This window comes from Stegostoma tigrinum, chromosome 17, assembly GCF_030684315.1.
Source record: "Stegostoma tigrinum isolate sSteTig4 chromosome 17, sSteTig4.hap1, whole genome shotgun sequence".
Lineage (NCBI taxonomy): Eukaryota > Metazoa > Chordata > Chondrichthyes > Orectolobiformes > Stegostomatidae > Stegostoma > Stegostoma tigrinum.
The window spans coordinates 44,146,764-44,162,820 of record NC_081370.1 but is presented as its reverse complement, the minus strand read 5'-3'; the positions used below and the strand labels follow the sequence as shown (position 1 = coordinate 44,162,820).

General features: G+C 37.0%; 1 protein-coding gene across 3 annotated transcripts in view; it reads left to right on the top strand.

Annotated features, from left to right (window-relative positions):
• cstf3 (cleavage stimulation factor, 3' pre-RNA, subunit 3) overlaps window positions 1-16,057 on the top strand; it is a 148,428-nt gene that overhangs the window by 67,929 nt on the left and 64,442 nt on the right. For all 3 annotated transcript variants that reach the window (XM_059652128.1, XM_048546022.2, XM_048546020.2), the window contains 2 exons: window positions 6,836-6,937; window positions 7,117-7,212. In XM_059652128.1, the coding sequence (XP_059508111.1) occupies window positions 6,836-6,937; window positions 7,117-7,212 (198 nt within the window). The remainder of the gene's footprint in view (window positions 1-6,835; window positions 6,938-7,116; window positions 7,213-16,057) is intronic.

The window sequence follows — 16,057 nt, the reverse complement described above, 5'->3', positions numbered from 1 at the left end:
CCAGTTGCACCATCAGTGTAGAATCAAAAAATTTTGTCTCCAAAATGGCCAAATATTTTGTTTTGATACTGCTATCGATATAAGATGGTTTCACTGGAATTCTTTAATGAATTCAAAACCAGAACCAGAGGACACAGTTTAAAAATAAGGGGTAGGCCATTTAGAACAGAGTTTGGGAAAAACTTCTTCACCCAGAGAGTGGTGGATATGTGGAATGCTCTGCCCCAGAAGGCAGTGGAGGCCCAGTCTCTGGATACTTTCAAGAAAAAGATGGATAGAGCTCCTTAAGATAGTGGAATCAAGGGATAAGGCAGGAACAGGATCCTGATTGTGGATGATCAGCCATGATCGTAATGAATGGTGGTGCTGGCTGGAAGGGTTGAATGGCCTACTCCTGCATCTATTGTCTATCATCAAAGTAAACTGTTTATTAAAGTCCTAAATTCTTCTGCAAGTGAGGCAAAACTAGTTAACAGCTAGTTAGAATTGATAATAAGAACTAAGAGCAGGAACAGGCAGTTCAGCCCCTTGTGTCTGCTGTGCCATTTAATACGATCATGGCTGATCTCATGTTGCCTTAACTCCACTTTTTCCTGCCTGGTCTCCATAACCTTTCAATCTTTTGTCATTTAAAAATCTGTATCTCCTCAAATTTACTCATCTCACCATCCACCAGATCCTTGACCCTTTTGAGAGAATTAATTTTTCTTATTTTGTTTTGTCTGTTATCCCTTGTCCTAAAAGTACAACCTCTCGTTTTAAATTGCCCTACTTGAGGAAACATCCTTTCTATATCTGTTTTGTCAACTCCCCTTTTAGCACCTTGTACACGTCATTTAGACCTCTTCATTCTACTAAATTAATTCTCACTCGAGGCTACCCTTAATTAGAATGAGAATTAGACTTTTATCCCTTTTTTAAATCAAAACACAAACATCATTATTCTGTTGGGCTTTAAAAAGAGTGAAAGAAAGAAAACACCTTGATAGACATATTGTCTAAAAGCATGTGAAAGAATTTGAGGAATTCTGCATTCACTGTTTGACAAGTTGTATTGCTATCAGCTGTATAGACTGATGCAAAGCCTTCCAAACAAGACTTAGATAAAATCTATTTGATTCTAAATCTCAAAATGTTTGCAGTTAATTTTGCACTGTTTAAGAGTAGTTAAAATACTGGAATGCAGAAATTTTAAAGTTCCCAAATACATCAGCCAAGAAAGGGAAAGAGATTGAGCCTTGGAGGCTTTTTCCTTCTGGCTCTGAAGTGTTTTGGGGCAAAAACCAAGACTAGAAATGATTGCTTGGAAATGATCTGCACAGGGGACCATTGTCTCTTCCCACCAGGCTTTCTAGCAATAATAGCAGTAAACCCATCTTTTATCTCTCTAAGCATTTCTTTTTTATTTTTCTATAAATCTGACCCTCTGCAATAAGGCAAGTGGCTTACAGCCCTATTAAACTTATGACCACGTTTTTGATAAACCTTGATTAATCCAGAAAATGTCCAATCGTTTCATTATCTTCCAGTTTTTCTCACATGTAAACAGATATTTAGTCATGTACCTATGTGCTCAGAATGTATCCTAGAGGATGCTGATATTTGTATGCACTTGTCTGCTACTGTCAGCTGATGAGCAAAGGCATTTAATATGGAACTATTATGGTTTGTAAAGCTTCCTTACTCCAAAGGGCAGACTTCATGACCCATAATGGAAGGTTGCATATTTTGGGCTGCTGTATGCGTCTCAGCTCTACCTGGAAGATAAAAGGCAAACTGTCTGCAGTAGGGTTCTTCTATATGCATTGTTTTGTACTCATGTTGTCTTTAAGGAACTAATTGTAAAATTCCTTCATACTTGCGTCATTGTCTTTTTGGACTTGGTTCAACTCACAAGTTGTTTGCTTTGTATACAGTGCGCGTCTGTACCTCCATTCCATCTTGATGCTTCTGAGTGACTTTGTGTTCTCTCATTTTGCTACAGTCCCTATCCCTACTTATTCCATATTTTTTTCTTGTGGGGAAAAATTGCTAGTAAGTTTTATTTAAGACAGTTGTCTTATTTAAGTGATTAATGCTGTGAATAAAGTATGTGATGTGTATACCCCTGGATTACAGTCTTATTACTTAATCAATTTAAAAGTACAAAATACGTGGACCTCTTGATCAACCCCCTGCTTCTCTCCTGTTCCATAGGTGCTGGTTAATAAAACATTTAACATAGAACATTACAGCACAGTACAGGCCCTTCGGCCCTCGATGTTGTGCCGACCTGTCATACCGATCTCAAGCCCATCTAACCTACACTATTCCACATACGTCCATATGCTTGTCCATTGGTGACTTAAATGTACCTGAGTAAAGAAACTACCTCTGACATCTGTCCTATATCTTTCACCCCTCAATTTAAAGCTATGCCCCCTTGTGCTTGCCGTCACCATCCTAGGAAAAAGGCTCTCCCTATCTAACCCTCTGATTATTTTATATGTTTCAATTAAGTCACCCCTCAACCTTCTCTCTAACGAAAACAGCCTCAAGTCTCTCAGCCTTTCTTCGTAAGACCTTCCCTCCAGACCAGGCAACATCCTAGTAAATCTCCTCTGCACCCTTTCCAAAGCTTCCACGTCCTTCTTGTAATGCGGTGACCAGAACTGTACACAATACTCAAGTGCGGCCGCACCAGAGTTTTGTACAGCTTCACCATAACCTCTTGGTTCCGGAACTCGATCCCTCTATTAATTAAAGCTAAAACACTGTATGTCTTCTTAACAGATTATTCCTAATGGGAAAAATTCCTCAATGTCATTTCAGTGAGTTGCACTTTTATGATGTATAACACCAATGTGTTGAGGACCCCCTTTACAGCATACATATATGGCTTTATTGCATCCCATCTTGAATTTAACATTGTGTGCGCAAATCCCTGCAAGACATCTCTTGCCCCATCTCCAACTTGTTCCAGCTATTAAGAAACCCCTGCATGTCACTCCACTTTTCGTTCTGTCTTATTTCCTATTCCACTGGTGATGTTGTCTTAAGCCATCTTGGAATAAGTTGCATTTTAGTTGGTTGCAGGTTAATGATTTGTTGACCTCTGGTTATTTAAGCTGCTAATAGTTTCCGAGAAATTATCTGCAAGTAATGATCATTTGTCTGTAACCAGACTATCAACGACCGCCATCTTCTATTCCAGCAGGAAGTGTACATTTTAGCAAAGTGATTAAAGAAAAACTAGCAAAATTTATTAGGGTAGGATTGAATGTTTTCTACATTTGTTGTTTGGGCATCCTTGGGTCTTACCTACAAAACTGGTTTGATTTGCACAGAGAGGCAGAGTTGATTCTACTGACTTGTTATAATTATCAAAATGTTATCATGTTCATAGATTCCAACTAGTTTATCTGGAGAAATGATTATGCTGCAGCTTTAATGTTATTCTTGTGTTAAATCATTAGTAAAGCTTTACTGCTGCAGAAGTTTAATGGTGAGAGTTACGTCTGAGTTAACACAAATGTTTGGGTACCTTGTTTAAAATGTCAAGGAATTCCCTGGTATTTCAAAACAATGAGAAGTGGAGAAAATGATTGGAAGCTGGCTATCTCAATCATAAGTTTCTCCTATTGCACTGTCCACTGAGTTATTGCTTTTAAAGAGAGAGAAACATTCAATTTGTATTGACTAGTGAATTTAGGAGGAAAGTGCCTTTTAACGAAAGCCTGGTTAACTCTTAGGCATAGGTTTAAGAATTTGCTTTATTTTGTTTCTTTATGTGGCTTCAAGGTTTGAGGCAGAATTTAGATTTGAGTTTTCAGAGTTTGATTTTAGAAACTTACTAAATTTGTCCTTATTCCAAAATTCAAACTTTCAAATTATCAAAGGTTATTAGTTTGACTTGAAGTTTTTGTGGATGTAACAGAGCTTTGAGTAGTGATGGTCAATATATTATTGTTTTCATGAGAAGCGAATAAATTCAGTTTGCATTACTATTATAACTAGTCTAAATTACTTAAGCCAAGCATGATCATGGTTTAAATATGTGTTTATTTGTCACTTTGATGATTTTTCTCGTTACATCACACCTTTTTTCCTGGTTTAAAAACTAAGTTGGCATGACGTTTCTGGATGAAGTTTAAGTTAAATATGTTTGTTTCTTGTCTGTCTTGATCATAACTGTCGCCTCAGCATCTAGCCTGTAAAGTCAAGTCCTGATGTGAACTTTCAAAGTTGCTATGATAGTGAGTAAGATGCCAAATATTAGGTGTTTCCAGATGCCATCAACTTTTTTAAGTGATTTTCTTGATCTGACCTTGATCTTACTAGATTTGGTCTGATATGTTCAGAATCATCTTTTTAGATTGTTCATTTGGCCTATTAGTGTCCACTTTCGCATTATCAAAATTTTAAGGTTTTGGAGTAGATTTGTAGCTCTGGCTGTGGGTGTTGTGGTTGGCTGGTACCTTAAATTAAGATGCATCATGTTTTGTTATTTTAAGACCATTATCTTAATAGTCTTTATCACTTCTGTAAATTAAATTACAGTATATTTGTATTGCCAATTCTGTCTCCTTCCCATCCTAGTTGGTGCAGTTTTATCTTTCTCGCCTTTAACTTGCATGTTTTTTAGTGTCAGTATTTGGTAAATCAGGGTGTCGTGCGATTTTTGCCTGCACTCGTTGTTCACAGCCGTGCTCTATTCCAGTGAAAGGCATTTCATTTTTTTCTTTTACCTGTCTTCCCATTGTTACCATCCCAAACCACCTCTTGTGGCAGAGGTATGTTAATTTAGGGCAGACCTAGTACTGAATATGAAAAATTCATTATCTGAATCATTTAGCTATTCATGACCTTATGCAAGCTGTACCAAAAAAACCTGAAATTGTTTACTTTGCTGACTAACAATTTCAGTATGCTACCCTGTAAAAGCTATTCAGCTTGAACCTTTGTTGGTTTGTTTGCTTTTAAGATTAGCTGAATTACCCTTTCACTCCTATATGTGAAATGCCATTTAAATCATTGTGCGCAGGCATGCGTTTGAACTCGGATGCAAGAACTGGAGAATGTCATTCAGGTCCTCTAGCCTGTTCTAAAAATGAATTAGTTAAATATGATTTTTTTAATATTAACTCAATTTCCTTTGTTCCATTTCCTTAGATATCCTGGAAGAATGCAGAAAAATCTGCTAGTTTTTCTTGAAAGTTTTGACTCAGAGAATTCACAGATTCTTGTGCTGTCCCATGTTACTATGTGGAGAACACAGTACTGAATTCATTCCGCAATGCCAAACGCTGAACTGTAATGATTTTACCAACTTGTTCTGAATCCTATCAAAAGGAAGATTCTCTCAATCTTGAGGAATAATTTTCTCCTTTTTCTTGTGATTTGAGTACATGAAATTCTTCTAAAGTTCCTAATGCCTAGCATTTTAAAAATGTACATTTTAAGGTTTTGGAGTAGATTTGTAGCTCAAGTAGTGGGTGTTGTGATTGGTTGGCTGGCCGAGCTGGTTTGTGTTCCACAGATGCTTCATTATTGTGCTGGGTAACCTCATCAGTGCAGTGTCCGATGAAGCGCCGTTGTGTTTTCCCGCCTGGATTTTAAACTCTGGAGTCTGTTGGGCTGGATTACTTTACTTTCGGTTTCCCTTTGTAGTGGAGTATATATGGGGTCGAGTTCTGTGTTTATTGATGGCTTTCTTTGTGGAGTACCAGCCTTCTAGGAATTTGTGTGCCTGTCTCTGCTTTGCTTGTCCCAGGATTTTGATGTTGCCCCAGTCAAATTGGTAGAACAAGGGTACACGAACACCAACTGGCTACAAAAAGACACAGCCAATACTCGCTCATCTCTATCCACATGGATAAGGAGAATAACCAATTTGACTGGGACAAGTAAAGCAGAGACAGGCACTGGAATTCCTAGAAGCCTGATACTCCACAAAGAAAGCCATCAATAAACACACAGAACTTGACCCTATGTACACTCCACTATGAAGGGAAACCGAAAGTGAGGCAATCCAGTCCAGCGGACTCGAGTTTAAAAACCAGGCAGGAAAACACTGGCACTTCGTTGGATGCTGCACTGATGTTATTTGGCAGGGTACTGATACGTCTGCGGAACAACAAACCAGCTCAGCGAGCCAACCAACTGTGAAATGCACATTTTCTTCCCAAAGAGTTGGTGACCTCCTATTGTCTCTCAATTTGCCCCATTTTTGCCTACCTGCTTTCTGTATCCTGTAACCCACATACAGTAACCGTGTCTTTAACTCAGGTGACTTCTCAATTGTGCCTTCTTGTTGTATGTGGCTGACCACTTACTGGGTGAAGTTTTGGCATCAGGGGATTTAACTATAGAATTGTTTACTTAAGAGGATATTTTTTAAAGAAGCCATGATCTCAGTTGACTGGTACTTTTAAAAACAAATTGGACATAATAAATGCTTTAAATTGCTACTCTCAAAGCTTTCTCGGTTGTTGAAATGCCTAATATTTTCAAGTTGCTGAAAACCTTGGCTTTTATTTACGAGGGATGTTCTGAAGGTGCTACATTGATTTGTTTCTCAAATTTAAACTCCTGATCTGCTAAAACCATTTTTTTTAAAACTCCAGTTATCCAACTGTATTAAAACTGTTCAAAATTGAAGCATTTCAGTACTGTTAAGTGCTGTATGGATACAGCTTTTGTGTTTAATTTTACAGTAGGTTATTAAAGGTGTTTACTTCAGTTTGCTGTTTGAGCTGATGCAGCTTTTGAGTATTTTGGTTAATAGTTAAATTTAATATAAAACAGCTGGGTGTGGTTCCACATGATCGTGTAAGTTTATGCTCTTTCTCCACAGGCTCCAGAGTATGTTCCTGAGAAAGTGAAGAAGGCAGAAAAGAAATTAGAAGAAAATCCATATGACCTTGATGCATGGAGCATTCTCATACGAGAGGCACAGGTTTAGTGAAATAGGGTTATGTTTGTTTGCTATACAGTTCAAAAACTTGCACAATGATTTCTAAAGCAGTTGTGGAAATTGCCTCTTGTTGAGATGACTGGGGAGGAAAACATCAAAAGCTTATAACTGCATATTTTTAAATGTTGTAAAAAATTATTTTTGATGGTTTTTACTTATAGAACCAACCCATAGACAAAGCGCGGAAGACCTATGAGCGACTTGTTACCCAGTTCCCGAGCTCTGGCAGATTCTGGAAACTATACATTGAAGCTGAGGTTAATACTTTTTCTTAATTTTTTAGGTTAACTTTAAAGTAACATTCCCTGCTTCATGAAGTTCACACCAGTGAGTTACATTAGACGATCATTTTAGGTGAATATTCAGACTTCTTAAAACTAAAGGTGGCTGGGACTATATATGTAGATATAGACTGTATTTTATGTAGGGATTTAAAGCATTTTAAATGAAATTTTAATGGGTGGGCCTATTGCATACCAATGATTGTTGCATGTTGGAGTTGCAACAACATTAAAATAGTCTTTAATGGTATCTATTGTGCTTTGGCCTTTTATTCAGTTGTCATGTGTCTCTTTATTGCCTCCCGTGTCATTTCTTTAGAGTTCATTTATTCTGTTCACTCACAGTATCTTGTATTTAATAGTATATTATCAAGTTGAGGCATTTTTCCTTTCCAGGAGAGACTATTAACCTTTAATTCTCTGATTAAACTTAATTTCCATTCTAGGGCTAGCATTGTTCTGATCAGCCTGTAGTTATTTCTGAACTTGCTTTGTTTTATCTTTTAAAAAGTATGAAATAAATGCTTTAGATATTCGTGCCAGACACACAAGATTAAGCCATTGAATGTTTGTTTGTAATCTGATGCTTTTAAGTACTATTAAAGTCCTCATTTAATAAACAATTTAAATAAACAACCTTCATATTCAGTAGTTAATATTATAGTTGTTTGTCATTACTAATTTCCTGAACATTAATGTATTTGAAGAAATTGAGTCGTGAAACCAGGTCCTAACAAATTATTGCTGTTTCTTTCACTGTCCCTATTGACTTTCAGCACCCACTTCTTGCTGAGATATTGTTTTGGTACAATACATTGTCTAGTTAAAACAAGGCTTTGTCATGCATGACACTTCAGTTGTCACTGTTGCACAAAGACTAATTGCCTTTGAAGAAACAGGGGCTGACAATTCTATTGATCATATCTTAACATGATTTCATTGTCTTGGAGGCAGTGTCTGCCTAGAATGAAAGTGCACTGCCCACTGTCAACTTGCTGTCACATCAATTAAAAACACAGACTTGAGACCAAGCTAATCATGGCCATTGCAAACTGATCCTTCCACCGAGCCATTATGGGAATAACTTCAAAATCCAAGCATTTTTCAGTTTCTTTTTGCTACTATGAAATGCATGCAGCTTTCACAAACTTGGTAAGCAGCAAAGATACCATTGTGTCGGTATCGATATTGGTGAGATTTTTTTTCCTCTGGTTATAACTTTTACCAGATGGTTGCAATGTTATTTTATTAATCCTGTAGCAATCATAATGTGAAATCTGTGATCTCAATTCAAAAAAACTTCAGAGCTGTAATCTTGCACAGGAAAATCATTAAAAATTTGTTTTTTTCCTACAACATTGCCTGTATTTTGTTGGTACTAGTCTTCATTTTGGTATTGTTTTTACACACCTATCTGATTTGTTTGTTTCATTATGCTTCAAGGAACTGATTTTCCTTTTATCGTCTTTTTGGATTGGATAAATTTGTTTTGTCAATCGATTCATCCCTGTTAATTTTCCTTACAACTTTTGCAAACCTACCACGAATAACATTCAATTTAGGCAGAACTTGCTGTTTTAAATGTTCACTATGGAATTGAAGATGATCTGTGATTCAGTTTGAGTTTCTGTCCTGAATTCAGCTAAGCACAGTCTATGGCAGAAGAGAATGGTATTGAGAGAAGCAGGAAAGATGCCTCCTACCCTCCACTGGTGGAACCATAAGTATTAACAGAAACCTAGAAGCTGTCATATCTGGAAAACTAATTGTAAATGCATAGGGATAGATAGCAACAAAATATTTTAAAATTTTGTATCTTGCAATGTGAACACAGGATATTCAAATTGTATTTAAATTTTGAAAAGCAAATTTGGGCAATAAAAGTAACATGACTAATTTGTCAGTAGGGTAAGTGTTCCAATACTTGATATAAGGGAGTTCATCAGGGAGATAATACAAAAAACAAGGTGCAAATGTATATGGGTGTGGTTATTGGTGAGGAAACTGCAATTGTGGTGAGTACTAGAAAATGGTGTGAGATTACATAATATTTTGCAGGCATTTTAAGGTAGATTCAGGAGAGTAGGTGAGATGCAGACTAATTTAATCTGCACTAAGATTTCAATATTCCACTTATTTTCTAGTGTAATGCACATTATTAAAGTAATGGCTCAGCATTGCATTTGTTTGGCTTTTCTGTAGTTAGTAATTTAGAAGTGTAACTTGTTTAAGGTAGAGTTGATTGTTTTAATAATAGTATGCAAAATCTGAGAACAGCACGTTTTACCTCTAATTTTTAGTAATGAGCTCTGAGATGTGTGTTAAATTTGATAACACAAAACTGCAATAAGTTCTACCCACGTGTTGTTTAACACACTCCCTTTCAAATTTATCCCATATTTCTTCCAAAAGCTGTGCCTTGAGGTGGCACATGATTTCACACACGTCCTTTAGTGCCTCATAAGGGTTTTAATCGAATATTCAACAGATAATTGAGGCCTGATTTCATCTTCACCAGATATCTGTAAACATGCACTACCCAGCAAGCGTTATTGACATTGTGTATTCTAATTGTTAGTCCACAAAAAGGAACTTGCACAGACACTTTTGGTAATCAGGGCAATATACTGTACAGCTAAATAAAAAATTTGTGAGCTTGTTTGTGATTTCTTGATGGCGGGCTGCAATTGCAGCAAAACAGATTTCTGAAAGTGAGTTTCAGCACTACCATTGTTTGACCAACATGGCATGTATACAGAGGAAAAAAAGAGGATGAAGATAGGAAGAAGAAACACTTGAAATAAAGCAAAATTGTATTATGGAATTTGTGTTTTAGAATTGTGATAATGCCCTCAATTTTGGTTGATACTTGTAGATGACTTTCAGAATTTTATTTTACAACTTGGCGTTCCATTTGTACATTCATATATTAGACGTCTGCTTTGCAGAAATTTCAGACACGTTTGCACCAGATCAATGTGGACATATTGGATTGCTCCATTTTGTAATATTTATACTTAAGATCTCACCAGTGGCAAGTTGTTGTTTTAAGGCAGTGTGATAAAGGGTCTGCATTATCATGCAAGACCAAAGTTGAAACATCCATGATTCTGTGTAATTAGTGTAGGTATTTTTAAACAACCTGACCAGACCTGTTTTGAGCGGGTGGGACTTGAACCTGAGTCTTTTGTCCCAGAGGCTTTGACACTTTAACACAGGAACCACTCAAGGATATACTGTGACAAAAACAATGCTTTCTGGCAGCTATAGTTCAATTAGTTTTCAGAACTTTCGCACCTGTGCTTCGTATGCGATAACACAGCATGACTATTTTTGGCGCGTTTTGGGGTGAATGGTTTTGTAGAAAGTAAAGTAGCATTAGGAAGTTGGTACTCCAAAAGATTAGAATACTTTGTTTTTCTCCCTGCCATTTTATTGTCTTATGATGTGATTCTGTCCCAATCAAGTTTTAAACCAGGACAGGTACACTGCACGTAACTACCCATAATTAGCTGTTGGGGATCTGAATGGCCAAAGAAGTAGGAAAAATAAAAATTCAAACTAATGTGACTGTAGCTTTTGCTTTTGGAGATTGGGATGGTGTATTATTGCAGAATAAATATTATTCTTTAACTTTTTGTTCAGAGCTTGCGATAGCTGAGTTAGCGTAGATGAGTCGGGGAACATGCTGGCTAATGTATCTCATCAAATTCAAGAAAACCAATTTAGTCATTACCACCTGTGGGAGTTTGCAGTGTGCAATTTGGCTTCTGCATTCCACCAATGATTGTCTGCTCAAGAGTGCTTCATTAAATGTAAAATGCATTTAGAATATCTAGTGGTAATGAAAGATTCAACATAAATGCATAACTTTAATCTGCCCTATAATGTGGGAAGTAGGATACTTGATTTTGCAAGTGATTTGATATCCTTTTACAATTAGAGGGCTAGAAAAGAGCAGTTTACAAAGTTTTTTTTTTAAACTCCCAGAAATGACCGATGTCCAACACACATCTTTGCAGATTAAACTTGTGTAGAGCTATTGCTTAAACTGATCTTGCTTCAAAAAACACTCCACCTCTCATGACAGTTTGTTTAAAGCTTATTTAACTCAGCCCATTCCAGGTATTCAAAGACTACAAGTGTTATTACCCCTTATTTCTGGTGTAAATTAGTTTCTCACTCTCCCTTACTGATACCTCTCAATTCAATTACGGTTTTTTGTGTTTAGGCTGTTTAGTGTGATATAACTTGAGTTTGTCTTTAGCCCTGCTGTTGTTCTGGTTATCTGTGCTTCCGAAAGCATGAAATGTGATCCCCATAACTAAATGCAGTATGCTAAATGTGGTGCCTTCCTAGACATGTCTAATAACTTGTACCTCCTTTTTGTATTCCACCTCTCTCTATAAAGAGAGTGTTAGCCTTTACACAGCTGTCCAGTGGTTTTGGACTCTGTTCCTTCCCAGTTCAGTTTCTTACCATTTAGAAACTAATCTTATCCATCTTGTGTCTTTCCTTTCCCAACAATGAACTCCATGTTTGCAGTTTTGCCCGCTCACTGGAACCTTTTGAACTTTCTGCTCCGTCTGTTCCATCTAACTATCTCAGCAACAGATAAAACAATTTCTAAGTTTGTACATAATCTTTGGGTTGCTTAGCTCCATTGGATGGATAACTAGTTTGTTGCCCACAGCACAGGTTCAATTCTTACTACCACGAAGGACTCTCCTTCTCCACTTCTCACCTGTGGCATGGTGGCCCTCAGGTTAAACTACCCCTAGTTGCCTCTGAGGAAAGCAGCTGTGTGGTCTGGGAAGACCATGGAAGCTTTACCTTTTAATCTTGAAGGGAAGTGTATTATAACCTTCAATGGTGTATGCTTCATTTTTAATGAAATATGAAACACGGATATAACTTAAAATTGGAAGCTTTCATTACTTAAGCTTTGCCAACTTTTAAATTTGCTAAAGGCGTATTTTCCTAACCTTTTTTATTGTACAACTATTGTTGGATCATGAGGAAGCAAATTTATTCACTTTTCTAAATCCTTGCACTTTCTGGGCACAGGAGAACTTTGAATGTAGTATGTTTAAACAGTGGAAAACTCTCCCACCGAGTATGTTCCAGAACACTCCCAACATACTTAAATGCCAGGGGTGGGGCAGTGGGGAAGAGAAATTAATGAATTGAATGTCTTCCTTCATTTAATTTGACCCCTGTCTTCTTGACTTTCTTTAGGCAATAGCTAACACAAGCTAAGAGATAGGATTAGTTTATTTAGTCCATATAACCATTTTGTCATTCAATTTGAATGTGATTAGTTGTGCTTTCCTGTCTATCCAAACTTGCTCCTGCATGCGCACACATGGAAGCTGTGAATGAAATGCTGTACAACATAATTGTGGTTGTATCTTGAAAATCATATGCATTTGCTCACATCAAGTAAAGTATTCTTTTAAACATTAAAATTCAACCTGTCTTCAGTTGCAAAGATTGCATTATTGGATTGCAAAATCTGTTAGTTTCATTTTGCATTTTTTTTGAGGAATCTTGACTGACTTTCGTCAATGCCAAGAACGTACCTTGTTATGTGTGTTTAATGTTCCTACAACTAATCTTTTTATATCTTTAACTTTATCGTTGATGTGCTCTTGGTATCATCAAAACCTTGTTTTCTGATCAGCTTTTGACATTTCTGGGTCCATTACAAATTTGTCTGTAACTACAGTGTAAACCTGCCATGGTGTACGCTCTCTTCCTTCTGTCATGCTATAGTGCCTGAACTGCAGATACTCCAATTCTCCAACCAGTTCTACCTCTGTTTAAACCAGCTCTTCTGCTCTGCTTCCCAAGTTGTTGTAACTTGCTGTTTAACTCTGAATAATAAAATATAAGTATCTCAAAAAGGACAATGTATGATGTCTTATTAAAACTCTTACTATTTTACTCCCCTAAATATATAGTTCACCTGAAGGACATGCTAGGTTTTGACTGTGTATCAATCCACAGAAGGCTGGCTAATGGAACTTTTCTGCATTTAAATGTGTAAAACTTACTCTTCTCTTTACTGCCCTCCACCACCAAAAATAATGTTCAAGACCAGTCAAGTAGTCAATTGGATGCTTCAATCTTCAGGTGCAGATTAGGAGTTACAATGGTTTTAACTTACCTAAACCATCAAAACTAAGTTAACTTTGGACTAATTTTGGTTATACATTTACTTCCTGTGTAACCTAATTTTCTGCTCGCAAATTTCTACAGCTTCTAGAGAGTGCATCTGACAGCAAATGTAGTAACAGACTAAGATGTTTTATATTTGTCTTTACCTTTCATACACTGCAAGACAATTTTGTTAATTTTTTGATGTAGGAAGTTAATTACTTCTCTATGAAGAATTTATAGTCTTGCTGGACTGTCTCCACTGAAGTCTTACTCATATAGGGTTTGGGAAACTGAGTGCTATTTTGGTTTTTTAAGCAAATTGTTTAGTCAAAGTTACAGTCAATGTATAGATGAATTGGAAACATCAATTTGGAATATTCTGCTGCAGTAATAAGAGTGAGAAGTCATTTTGCTTTTAAACATTAATTTGTGCGTTCCAGATTCTACAAGGAAATTAGGCTGACAGTCATTTGCATGATCAGATCTCTTATTCATTTCACTTCGTGGAATCCAGAACATGTTCTTTCTGCCTTATTTAGGCATATTTAGACTATGATCCACTGTAGCAAAACTCATTCACAGTAATTGATCTATTAGCCATTGACGACTACAGATAACTCTTCGCTGTTGCTTATATTTTTGATTTCATGATCAGTTTTTCCATTATCACATGTCAGGAAAGTTAAATATTAAATGTTAAAAATAATCTGAAATATCAAAAATAGTTTTTAAAGTTGCCGTGGTAGGAAGATAAGATTATTAGCACACAATGTCCTGGATGAACATGGTTATTTAGGGCAGCTTTTTTTTGCATGCGTTCCTGGGAATGGGGCTAACTGAGAGTTATGCTGGTTTTGGTGCAACCGTTGTGCTCCTCCAGCCACACCTTTTTGGCAAATTACACAGTTGATTATATCCCTGAAATTGTGGAACATCTGCGGTTTACTCAACCCAACTCGCCAACACAACTTAGACTGTAGCTTGCTTTTGTCAATAATACATTTGGGAACTATCAAAATGCTAAATTAAAAAGAGAAATGTGGATGCTGTAAATCGGAAACAAAAACAATGCTGGAAAAACTGGCAGCATTTGTGGAGAGAAATCTGACCCCACATCACCAAAAAGCTATGGACATTGGCCTACACACAGTTGGTGAAAATAAGAGAAATTTGCCTGTGCTGAGTATGACCAACATTCTCTTTTTGTTTCAAATTTCCAGAATGTGACTTCTCTTATAGAGCAAGATGCAAGATGCTCTTGGCAGTTAAGATCTTTTTAACAAAAAGGAGAAAAGTCCTTGGATTACACTACAGACAACTGGAAGATCTCAACAGTTTGACTATTTTGGAATGGTGTCCATAACCAGTCACTAGGTTCTTTGTCATGTGCAAATGGCATACGCCCTGTTTAAAGTGACTGCCAGCAATTCTTGAATTCACCTGAGTTGACTTGGGACACAGTACATCCATTCACACTTGGGAATCCTGGCCTAAACCCTGTTTGCCATTTTATAAATGAGAGTTTATCCATTTTTTTGGTACCAAAAATAGTAAAGCAGATTATTTGACTGTAAATTGAGAGGGGGACATTTTTCAACATGACTTTGATATCCTTGTGCATCAGTTGCTGAAAGTGCAGCTGCAGCAGGCATTAAAGAAGGCAAACTGTATGTTGACCTTCATAGCGAAAGGAATTGAGTATGGAAAGAAGGATATCTTGCCATAACTGTACAAGTCATTGGTAAGATCAGTGGAAAATTGTGTGCAACTTTGGTCTCCTTTTGAGGAAGGATGGTGTTGCTCTTGTGCGTGGCCAGCCAAGGATTACCAAATTGATTCCTCGGCTGGTAGGACTGATGTATGAGGAGAGACTGAATGAGTTAGGATTGTGTTCACTGGAGTTTGAAAAATTGGGTGGGGTGGGTAAGGAAAAATTCTTGTAGAATTTTATAGTTTTCAAACAACAGGACAAGGCTGGTTAGATGCAAGAATGATATTTCCGATGGCAGGGGAAGTTCAGAACCAGAGGCCATACCTAAAGGTTAAGGGATAAACTTTCAGAACTGAGACGAAAAATTGCTTCACCCAGAGCGTGGTGAGCCTGTGGAATTCACTTCCATAGAAAGTGGTTGAGGCCTAAACGTTGTTTTCAAGGAAGAGGTAAAGAACGCAGTTGTGATTGAGGATACAAGGGGATGGCAGGATTAGAGTATTGAGCTCAACGATCAGCCATGTTCATATTAATGGAAGAGCACACTCGAGTGAATAGCCTAACACTGCTCTAACATTCTTTGTTAGACTTTTATGTACTTTGCTAATTTCATCCTCAAATATGAATATTTTTTAAAAATTCATAATTCTAATACTTCTGGAGTCTACAGCATCTTCTCTCTTCCCTCAGAGCATTAGTGGAGGTTAAAAATGGATGAGTCCTGCTGAATGTCATTATCCATATGTAAAACATGATCCACTTTGCTTCCTGATCTCTTCCTTTTAAACTACATCTTGATGAGGCATGCCCCTTTAGCTGAATTTCAGACAGGCGTTTGCATCAGTAACGCAGAGTGATGCTGCATGTGGTTAAAACGATCAATATAAATAAGCATGTTTACTTCCTCTTCGATTACATGTTTAGGTTAGGTACTGCCTTTAATTTTGC